At 38.7% G+C, this 12,011-nt stretch overlaps 1 protein-coding gene across 26 annotated transcripts in view; it reads right to left on the bottom strand.

Annotated features, from left to right (window-relative positions):
• The window catches only part of LOC145303571 (uncharacterized), a 612,784-nt gene that overhangs the window by 361,198 nt on the left and 239,575 nt on the right, over positions 1–12,011 (bottom strand). For all 26 annotated transcript variants that reach the window (XM_080145085.1, XM_080145093.1, XM_080145097.1 and 23 more), the window contains exon 3: positions 1,132–3,366. In XM_080145085.1, the coding sequence (XP_080001211.1) occupies positions 1,132–3,083 (1,952 nt within the window). In that variant the 5' untranslated portion in view covers positions 3,084–3,366. The remainder of the gene's footprint in view (positions 1–1,131; positions 3,367–12,011) is intronic.

Here is a 12,011-nt window from a genome sequence, read left to right as displayed (position 1 = left end):
GCATAAATATTATATTTTAATTCATGCAGAAACTGAGACATGTGCATGCAAGTATATTTTTCTAAACAGTTCACTGCTTGTAAATAAAATAAAAATACTCAAGATAAGATCAAAACTAAAACCTAAAGACAATGAGTCAAGTACGATAACCATTATGCCAGCTTGACACTGTTTAATGCTTACAAACCTTGTGAAACCGTTAAAAAATAAAAATCTGATGGCCTCTAAGTAGCAATTTTTCAATTTTGACCCCTTAGTGACCCTCTTTTTCCAGATAAAAACCAATTAAAAAGTTTCCCCGTGTCTGAATAACCTATATACTAAATTTCAAGTCTGTAGATCCAAAATTCGTTGAGTATATAGGTTGAGAAGTATCCTCACACACACACATATTCTCACTTTATACTATATACAGTAGAACCCGAGATACAGCATTAATCCGTTCCGCGGTTGGGATCGTAAGGTGAAATCGCCGTATGGCAGGGCCTAAGCAAAATTTTAAACAGTACATATTAAAAATTAGTAACAAAATACAGCACAGTATACATTACACATGTATATAATCAAATAACACCGTAAGGGTGTGCAAATACCATAACCAGGGGTTGGAAAAACATAGTTAAAAAAAAAAAAGCGTATAGAGTCATCGTATTCCGAGGTTCTAATATATATATATATATATATATACATACATACCATACTGTTACTTTATGTGATTTAGCCACTCCGTATTGATGATAGCGCATATCTAAACAATCAGATACAGGACTGAATTTCTATGGTGACTGCAGTTTCTTCCCTAAAGCGATCATCAAATTCTTATCTACAGTGATTTCATATTATTTGGATTCTTTGAACTACTGTTCTATCTTGAGTGTGATTTTTCACATTTAAGTTGGTGTAAACTAATCTTCTTCATGTGTATCTTGTCAAACTTGGGAATCTTTGTGCCACCTTTAACAAGATACACCTGAAGAAAGTCAGAAGTTACATTACTGTGAAAATAACACTCAAGATGAGAACAGAATCCAAATAATATGAATGACCATTCCTCATCTCCAAAATTCAGAAACTAGTGATTTGTTTAACGCAAAAAAACAAAACTAATAAAAAATAAATAGAAACTCTTACCTGCGGCTAAGTAGTTTATCTTGTTCCTCTGGGGTCATGGCTTCCACATAAACGTTGCCATCATTTAATTTGTACAAGTTAGTCTTTTCAAGTCGTATGACGGCAGTGTCCTTATCTCCAACAGGTTGCCGATTATTTTCCATAGAAGATTCTAATAAATCCAGTGAACGAATAGAATCCTGCGAATGATCAGAGAATTTTGAATTGTTACGAGCACCAGTATTTGGAATGAAAGTGACGGTTGAACTCTCTGGTGATCTTGGAATGTTTCTTCGTGGTGGAGGAATTGGTGGGGAGATGATGCCCGATTTAGTACCAGAGGTGGATGCCTTTGCAGATATCGGCATGATGCCATTAGACGTGCTGCCAATATAAGCGGTCACGTTGGTAGCACCAATGCCAGATGCTCCTTCCGGAGGTGTTGATACTTCAATGACACTGTTCCTATACGATGAAGAAACATCAGAACCTGACACCTCGCTCAGTTTGTCGACATCTTCGAAAACGTCCGAAGACCGTGATGATCTATGTGGCCGGACAGGGACTTCATTGATTTTGCCAACATTGTCACTTGAGGTGTCACGACTCCATGATGAAGGCCTAGATTTAGTACACCGTGCAAAAATTTCACTTGCTGGACACTCTTGTTCTGTGTTTCCATTTGCGTAATTATTCCAATGATTTTGGGATGGTAAGCTGCCATCAACTTCTCTCCGGATCCCGCCACTAGCAAACTGCGGAATCTCATTTTGATAGATTCTAGATCCTGTCCCATCAGTGTCCCGGATGTCTTCTGTGGAACAAGCAGCGCTGTTGTCACTGTTTAAGTAACTTGCAGTTGAATCTGGTGTCGAAAACGTCCTCGAATCTTCCACAGAACTGTCGGCATCAGGACTATCGAGATTATCACTGAGAAGCCTTCCGGAACTGTCCGATTTCTGATCGGAAACAAGGTTCTGCATTTTGTATTGATCAGTGTTGGGTTGCACTTCTAAATCAAGTAAGATATCACGTTTCATCTGTTTCCGCTTCCAAAGGAGGCCACCGGACACATTGCTCAAGTCACTCTTTTCACTTGACGTACTATCTTGGCTCTTCAATACCATTGGACAGCTCCCAGTGAGAGAACTCCGACGTTCATTCTCGCTAGATTTCTGAATGAGATTCAGTTCGGAATCACTGTTGTGAGAATCCAATGGATCATGCTTTACTGATGGATCACTCTCACTACGGTCTTTCAAATTCAAAAGTTGATCCTTATGAGAACACCGAATCTGGAGATCCGCTTTACTTGTATAATTCAACTTAGAATCCGAACTGGAGCAATTTTCCGAGAGTTTCAATTTCGAAATGTGATCTCCAGATGCTGAGCCAAGTGAGTCTTGTGACGGTGACCTCTTTCGGTTCTCTGGGCTTACAGATGAACTTGATGTTGGAGACCAGATTGGTGATGTAACGCTACGATTCCTACCCATGCTTGCCTGGCGCGACCTCTCTCGCACCACTTTCTTCTCTTTCGCCAGCCGGCTTTCTTCTTCCAGCTTGGCAAACATGGCACGAGTGGTGTTGAAGCGTTGGACATGGTTTGCAGCCTTCAACAATGGAGACGTCTTTGTGGGCGAGGTATCTTTCTGACGAGTTACGACTGTCTCAATGGATTTCTGACGCTTAATTTCCGGGGATTTTTCGTGCGGAGAAACTCGGGGACCTGCATCTTGGTCCTCTTTTTTGACAGAGTTAAATATATCTTTCAACTTGCTAACTTTGCTCCCACAAGGTGTTCGTGGCTTAGGAGACCGCTCTGATAAGTCTTCGAAAGAAGACTTCAAGTTATGGAAGTGATGCTGACCAGATGTATCATCAGATAAAGGGGATTCAGCTTCTTTCTTATAACTACCACTACGTGTTCGACTGGCAGCAACCACTTCATCTCTAGCATTTGAAGTAGACATTTTTTTTTAATGATTTGTTTGTTTTTTTTTTTAATTTTATTTTATGGAGGGGAGATCCACCAAGGATTTGGTTGGGGACAGGGTATCAGGTGTCAGGTTAGGGGTCAGCACATGGGCTTTATCACTGCATGGCTCATCATCTTTAGTGAACAAGGGGTATTTGGAATTGGCTATAGGAGTTCCAAGATGGAATGTGTACATACTTTCAGTATACCTGGAAGTGTTAGAAAATGGTTCCATGGCTTGTTTGGATGTTGTAACTCCATTTAAATATTCAGTTATACTGAAAATAAAAAGAAAAAAAAAACATTAATATAATAAATATTGTTGGCTTTATTTTAAAATACATAAAAGCGAGTTCATTTTGGTGAGTTCCCTAAAACCTTTTAATCAACATTAATCAGAGAATTTAAAAGAACAAAAACTGAATAAGAGAATTACCATTAAAATTTAGAAAAACAAAAACTGAACAAAAGAGCATAACATAATGCACTCTTGATTGAGATTGTTGGACTGACTTCCTCATCTTGGTTGTTATTGTCACAACGTTTCGGCCGTTTTGCCCTCCGGCCTTCGTCAGGTGAACGGTTTGTTAGGAGTCTCGAACCCAACCCTTTATTATTATTATGACGGTATTCAAAAGCGAGTCAACACTCAGACGACACCTGGTACGAGTGAAGCCCCGCATGGATGAGAACATGACCAAAAACTGCATATACTCCATCCCATGCAGTTGCAGAAAGGTTTACAAGGGTGAAACATGCTCTGAACGAAGGCAGTAAAAAAGTAACATTGAAAAACAGAATCAGCAACTATGTCCCAAAGCCTAGCTGGAGTCCGAACACGGTACCCCCGTAATAATAATAAAGGGTTGGGTTCGAGACTCCTGACGAAGGCCGGAGGGCAAACGGCCGAAACGTTGTGACAATAACAACCAAGATGAGGAAGTCAGTCCGACAATCTCAATCAATGAAAACAACTCATCTCAAAAATACAGACAATTACTATCCAATCGGTACGGACCCGACATTAGGACTGAATGGCGACACCTAGAAAAGCGTCATATGAAACTGGCAAGACTCGCTAACCATCTAACCTTCCTGTACAGATGTAGAGACTTAAAACTCATACCAGCAGGGTTGACATTACAAACAGCAGTGGATTCCAGGAAGGCATGTAGAGTCGTGGAAAGGGCAGGGCATGCCCTCGTTCGAGAAAGGATCCAACACACCCGCTGGAATAAACAAAAACTAAGGAACAAAATCTCCAACACCTTAACATCGTTCCTTGTCAAAGTGACCCAAGAGGAAGACAGGGTGAGAATCCAATCAGATCTGGATAAATGGTACAGACAAGAATATGAGAAGGTCAAAGGACGCCAAATCAAGAAGCTCAGAAAGCTCAAAGACTATGAAAGCGGTCATCAACCTCAGCAGCCGCCAACTGAGTCACTCAGAGGAAGCAGTACTAAATAAAGGTCTAAACTTCGCAACAATAACCAAACGCGTTCCATTCTTAGATATCATAACACACATGGAAGATATAGCCTTGAGAATCCCATCAACCCAAGGTGATGAAATAAGATGGAAAGACAAGTACTAGAGAAAGCCAAGCCTCCTAAATCAAACATCTCTCGGGAAGATAGGCTGGCTATAAGAAACCTACAGGGTGACAGCAGTATAATAATTCTGCCAGCAGACAAAGGCAATGCTACTGTGGTGATGGACATGTCGGAATACTCTGAAAAAATGGCAGGCCTAATCGCAGATGGTAACTACGGTAAAATAAAGAAGAGAAGGACCCAACTTTGAAAACTGAAAGAAAGCTGTTACAAATCCTTACGAAAAACAAGGAACACATCGCTCCGATGAGATATAGACAGCTGGTCCAACATTACAGTAAGCTACCACATATGTACAGTCTCCCCAAGATACACAAAGACGGTATTCCACTCAGACCCATAGTGAGCTGCCGAGGCTCAGCATGCCACCCACTGAGCAGGTACCTTGTGGATATAATAAACCCATTAGCAGGTAAGTCAGCAACACATGTTAAGAATTCTGCCCACTTCACGGAACTGATCAAGAGAGCACCCATCAGTACAAACCAAATGGTAAGCCTAGATGTGGTTAGCCTGTTCACAAAAGTCCCAACTAGTGAGGCACTAGCAATAATTCAAGACAAACTAGCTGCGGACCTCTTCATAGAAGAGCGCACATGTGTACCATTGCCAAACTTAATGGAAATGCTGACATTCTGCATAGAAACAACCTACTTCAGAATGGGTACTGACCTATATCGACAAGAGGAGGGACTAGCTATGGGCTCGCCATTATCACCAGTGATGGCGAACATATACATGGAATACTTCGAAGACATGGCCTTAGGTTCAGCTCCCTTAAAGCCCACCATGTGGCTAAGATACATTGATGACACCTTCATACTCTGGCCCCATCAGGAAGACATCCAGGCTCTCCTAGACCATGTGAACTCAATAAGACCATCGATACAGTTCACAATGGAGAAAGAAAAAGATAACCAACTGGCCTTCCTTGATATACTCATATCACGCACAGAGCATGGGTTTAAGACATCCGTATATCGCAAGCCTACCTTCACCGGACAATACCTAAACTTCAACTCCCATCACCCATACAGTATCAAACATGGAATTGCACGCTGCTTACAACATCGAGCAGAGACAATAAGTAGTGACACCATTACATACCACCAAGAAATGGTCAGGTTGAAGAATACCCTCCGTCGTAACAACTACCCCGATAGCATACTATCCACCAGACGTGTTAATAGTATAAGAGAGGAGAATGAAACCCAAAAACCTCCAACGGTCTGCCTACCATACATACGAGGCATCTCCGAAAAGATTCAGAGAATATGTGCCCCCTACAACATCAGGACGGTATTCAAAAGCGAGTCAACACTCAGACGACACCTGGTACGAGTGAAGCTCCGCATGGATGAGAACATGACCAAAAACTGCATATACTCCATCCCATGCAGTTGCAGAAAGGTTTACAAGGGTGAAACATGCCGCCCCCTTAAAGTAAGGGTGGAAGAACACCGAAAAGCGGTAACTAAAGGGGAGACGGAAAAATCGGGTATAGCCAACCATGTCTGGATGGAGAGGGAGGATCATCGCCCCTATGGGATAAAGTAAAAATAATAAACAGAGAGACCCACTGGAAAGTGAGAAAAGTTAAAGAAACAGCTCACATGCTCGGACATAACAACCTACTGAGCAAACCAAGCATAGAGCTGAATGTAATTTGGTCACCTCTGATAGAGAGAGAAAACCTTGAATAACAACATAGGTTTAACATTAACAAAAACCAATTAAGAATTGTCCTAGTGAAATATGGCCGAGTGGTCCTAGACGTTGTATCAAAGATTACAGTTATCCAAAGGTGCTGAGTTCAATCCTGAACGAAGGCAGTGAAAAAGTAACATTGAAAAACAGAGAATCAGCAACTATGTCCCTTCCAGGAAGGCATGTAGATCTGGATAAATGGTACAGACAAGAAAAACAGAGAATCAGCAACTATGTCCCTAAGCCTAGCTGGAGTCCGAACACGGTACCCCCGTAATAATAATAAAGGGTTGGGTTCGAGACTCCTAACAAACCGTTCACCTGACGAAGGCCGGAGGGCAAAATGGCCGAAACGTTGTGACAATAACAACCAAGATGAGGAAGTCAGTCCGACAATCTCAATCAATGAAAACAACTCATCTAAAAAATACAGACAATAATGCACTCTTATTGTAACAGAGCATTGACGAACAAGAAAAGTGGCAGCAGCTGCATTTATAGCAGATATGCAAATTTACAAGTGTCCACATGCTGTCACAGATAGGAGGAAAAAAAAAGAAAATAATACACTACATGGTCAAGAAGAGAAGTGTGTGCCGGAGAAGATGGACATGTGAACATGAGGGCTAGAAAACACTGGCTAGTGCCGGCGTGACACGACGAGGAGAGAGACTTAAAAACTACATGTTATATAGCAGATCGCAGTAAAACGCGTGTGCGAAAAGACTTCTGAAAGATAACGAAATGTGTTATTGTTAGAAGAATCCCAAATAATTGCTTTTCATTTGCACTTAAAAAAATTTATTTTGTTATAATACATTCGATGATATCCTTATGTTTGTAAAAAAGATTAAGGAAAAAAAATTGTTTTGACCAGTATAGAGAGATTTTTGTGATGCCCATCCTATGGATAACCATGAATCCTTTGTCTTTTTATGAAGACTAAGAGAATATGCCTTTCGTTGGTATCAACTGACGTACAACCACACTATTTGTTGTATTCATCTTTTTAATACATTTTGTTTTCACTAAATACAGAGTTATTTCTTTCTTCTATATACTTACCGGTCTCCAACAGAGATGTGAGCAGAACAGGAGACTTCCTTGATTTGGTCACATTTGTAAAACAGATGAAGTAGAAGGGCCAGTAGACATGAAGGACAAAGAAAAAAATTGGGAAAAAGTGATACGGATGGAGTTGAGAGAAAAGAGATAAAGATGAGGCCAGAGGTAGTTTAGTTTCAAAGTCAATTTCAATTTAAATAGAGACTAAGAAATTGAAAATTTTAAAGAGAGACTAAGAAATTGAAAATTTTAAAGAGAGACTAAGAAATTGAAAATTTTAAAGAGAGACTAAGAAATTGAAAATTTTAAAGAGAGACTAAGAAATTGAAAATTTTAAAGAGAGACTAAGAAATTGAAAATTTTAAAGAGAGACTAAGAAATTGAAAATTTTAAAGAGAGACTAAGAAATTGAAAATTTTAAAGAGAGACTAAGAAATTGAAAATTTTAAAGAGAGACTAAGAAATTGAAAATTTTAAAGAGAGACTAAGAAATTGAAAATTTTAAAGAGAGACTAAGAAATTGAAAATTTTAAAGAGAGACTAAGAAATTGAAAATTTTAAAGAGAGACTAAGAAATTGAAAATTTTAAAGAGAGACTAAGAAATTGAAAATTTTAAAGAGAGACTAAGAAATTGAAAATTTTAAAGAGAGACTAAGAAATTGAAAATTTTAAAGAGAGACTAAGAAATTGAAAATTTTAAAGAGAGACTAAGAAATTGAAAATTTTAAAGAGAGACTAAGAAATTGAAAATTTTAAAGAGAGACTAAGAAATTGAAAATTTTAAAGAGAGACTAAGAAATTGAAAATTTTAAAGAGAGACTAAGAAATTGAAAGTTTGATGTAAGGATGTGATTTGGAAGATCATTAATATAGATCAGGAAGAGAGTTGGGCCCAGGATGGACCCCTGATTAATACTGAGAACTTCTGATTTCTGCCCATCAACCACTACTCTTATGAGCCTATCAGAGAGAAACGATTTGATAATTAAGACATTTCCAGCTATACCGTAGCTGGAGATCTTGTGAAGTAAACCTTTATGCCATACTCTATAAAAGGCCTTTGATATGTCAAGAGCAATTGCTCTAGAAAGGAAGCCTCCGTTGAGAGATTTGCTATTCCTAGGAGATATAACTGCAAGCACATCTGCTGTAGATCTAGCAGAACGGAAACCATATTGCGTGTCACTAAGGCTATTTTTGCTGAGATGGTTAACTATTTCTCTATATAACACAGATTCCAGCAACTTACTCATGACGCACAGGAGACTTATTGGCCTGTACTGAGAGCAAGATGAGTGATCACCTGAATTCTTAAATACAGGGGATACTGATGAGATTTTCCAGGGTGATGGGAAGCAATTCTCCTTAAGGCAACGTTTAAACAGTTTTATAAGGATGGGCGCCAGTTCTGGTTGAAGTCTTGAGTACTATAATTGGAATACCATCAGGGCCGGTTGCTTTACCAGAATCAAGGTTTTTAATTAGCTTGGCAACATCACGTACAGATATTTGTATATCACATAGCGTGTTTTTTGATACAGGAAGAAATATTGGAGGTTGGCAGCCTTGGTCGCAAAGGGTAGAATTAGCTGCAAAGTTCTTAGCAAAGAGTTTGGCTTTGTCTGATGTTGACGAGATTACCTCAGGTCCATTGATATTCAGCCTATTAAAAACCGTTCCAGTGGAGGTAGAGGTGTGCAAGTAGATGTTAGCATGAATGAAAATGGCTGCCACCACCTCTTGACTGAACCGTAGACAAAAAAAAAAGTAGGAATTTGAAATAACAAAACTAATGCATATTTTCTGAAAACATGAATCAGAAATGTGCTTAAGTAACTGATGGAACACAGTAGCATATGCAGTGATTTGTTCAAAAGCTATAATGGTCAATGAAATAAGGGAGAAATTCACTTTACTTTACTAAAGTCTAAGTGTAATATTTTATATTGCTTGTTTATTCCAAATATGGTAAAGTGCCACTTTGATGTAGGGATTTACTATTTTGGATATAATTTGCAGGGATACTATGTAGGGAGTTGAGCAGCAAGATATGTTTACATTACACTTGTACTTTGCATGTACATACAGTCAGGAAAGCAGGGACTCCTGAGGGAATTCCAAAGTCTAGCAGTCCGAGGGAAGAAACTATTAGAGTAGAAGGCCTTTTGGCATCTAGGAATCTGTGTATATGTGGGACCTTGCTACTTGTCGGAGATATTTACATTGAGGGAGTACAAGGGATTGGAGTTCGGAGCACCTTTCATTAAAATACTTGTAAAATAGGACAGGGATGCAAAATCTCGTCAACGGACAGGGGTTGTATCTTTAAAATGAACGGAAGCAAGCGATTATAACTCAACAAGATACACCTAAAGAAGGTTACAGATCATATTGGCTGAAACGTGAAGATGAGAATAGTTCGATTAATCCAAATGATAATAGGCATAAATATTTAGTCTTCTGACCGTGATAAATAATTGTCAGTCAAATATTCCTTAAATCAAAATATATTCATTTAAAATTGTACCATTTTAGGAGATAGGATGACAATTTGATTTACAAACAATTCATGTTAAAATGGGTAAAGTCGGATTTTCTTTTCTTTACTTCATAGATATCATGAACCTTTGCTGATTACACGATCTAATTTTTGTTATGTATATTTTAAGGCATTTCTTGTCTATACATATCAAGTTACTTTAAAAATTTGAAGTACTCAATATCAGGACTAGAACATAGATTTAAAACATGGGATTAATTTTCTATAATGAGTGGATGTTTATTTCCTAAAGCGATCCTCAGACCCTGTGTCTGAAGATCGCTTATTGCTATGGAAGTGTAATCTCATATCTATACCGATTCACATGCACACACCATGTTTATTAAAGGATAATCATGGATTTCTTTTGAAAGCAACTAAAAATAAATAAGCTGACAATGACCTTAACAAAAGATTGACTCAGATTATAAAGCAGAAAGGCTGATCTTGAAGTGCATCGAAAACGAGGTTGTTTTTTTGTTTGTTTGTTTGTTTTTTTACAACAGTGTGCGTATGTAAAAAAAAATCCAAAAATGGCGGCTAAGAGATGCTAACAAAAATTCGATAAAATGAACAATGCTTATTCTTCGTATTAAACAGTCAAACAAGATAATCATTCGAGTAATTAATGTGTTTATATACAATTCATTTTTTCATAAAAATCAAAAATAAATAAAGTGCTTGTGCATAATCCCCCATGAAAAAAAAATATTAATAAAAATCTATACAATGTATGCACATGTGAGGAAAATGGTTATTAGACACTAATTAAGCAACGTTTCTTGAAAATAAATAAAATTTTATGACTAAAATACAAGTTACTAACTTGCGATGCCATTTTTTTATTTATTTATTTATTTTTTTTACATGGGGGTCACCACTTATCAAGGCTCAGAAGCCACTCTGGGATAAGGGTTATTGTGTGTACAGTAATCAATGGGATAGTATCGTAGTAATAGTTAGTATTGGGGATTTGATAAGGTGTCACTACTTAAGGGGGCGGTTCATCAGGAATTTGTTTATGTTGGACTTGAAGACATCCAAGTTGAATTCGGAGGGGGGGGGAACAGGCAAGCGGCAGAATGTCCCACAGCTGTGCAGTTCTAAGAAAGAAGCTTTGTTCATGGAATCTACGTTTTGATTTAGACACGGATAAAGACTGGGGAAAATTATTGATGGTGGTTTCAGCTAGTCGAGTATTTTTTGTGAAAGATTGGCGAGGGGGTACCAGAGAATGGAGCTCAGACGAGCACTTGCCATGAAAATAACGATAAAACAGAGACAGACTCGCAACGTCTCTTCTGTGGAAGAGAGGTTGCAGGGAAGAGAAAAGGTCATCCTCCACCAAGCTACGAAGTCTGTTTTGAACTCTGTCAAAGCAGGATAGACTGTTTTTAGCAGCTCCTGCCCAGATGTAGCAGCAGTATTCCATCCTTGGACGTACTTGGCTCTTATATAGATAGAGAATTGCATCATTAGTGAGATATCTTCTGGAGTGGTAGAAGGATCCTACCATTTCCCAGCGACCTTGGCCACAGACTTGATGTACGTGTTCCATTTCAGATCAGGAGTAAAGGTCAAACCCAGAAGCTTATCAAAACATGAGGCCTCCCCTAGACGAGAGCTATTCATTTCAATCGATGCCAGATGGGGATCAGAGCGTTTATGATGTAATGATAGGAGTTTGGTCTTAGATGCATTAAAAAGGTAACCAGCCACCTCTTCCCCCACTGAATCCAGCGCTCAAAATCTGAGGAGAGAGAATCAGAGAGAAAATTGTCATTTACGGCCTTTGATGAGTTGCCATAGACAGTCATGTCATCAGCATAGATGTCAACGAATGATTTAAGTATGTGTTTTGGGAGATTATTGATGTAGATCAAGAAGAGAGTTGGGCCCAGGATGTACCCCTGAGGGACTCCAGCATTAATACTGTGGGCCTCTGATTTCTGCCCATCAACCACTACTCTTATGAGCCTATCAGAGAGAAATGAT

Source organism: Euprymna scolopes, chromosome 19, assembly GCF_053919585.1.
Source record: "Euprymna scolopes isolate OS-2025 chromosome 19, ASM5391958v1, whole genome shotgun sequence".
In the NCBI taxonomy this organism is placed as follows: Eukaryota; Metazoa; Mollusca; class Cephalopoda; order Sepiida; family Sepiolidae; genus Euprymna; species Euprymna scolopes.
Note: the sequence above shows the minus strand (reverse complement) of the source record. Positions and strands in the feature narration are given on the sequence as shown.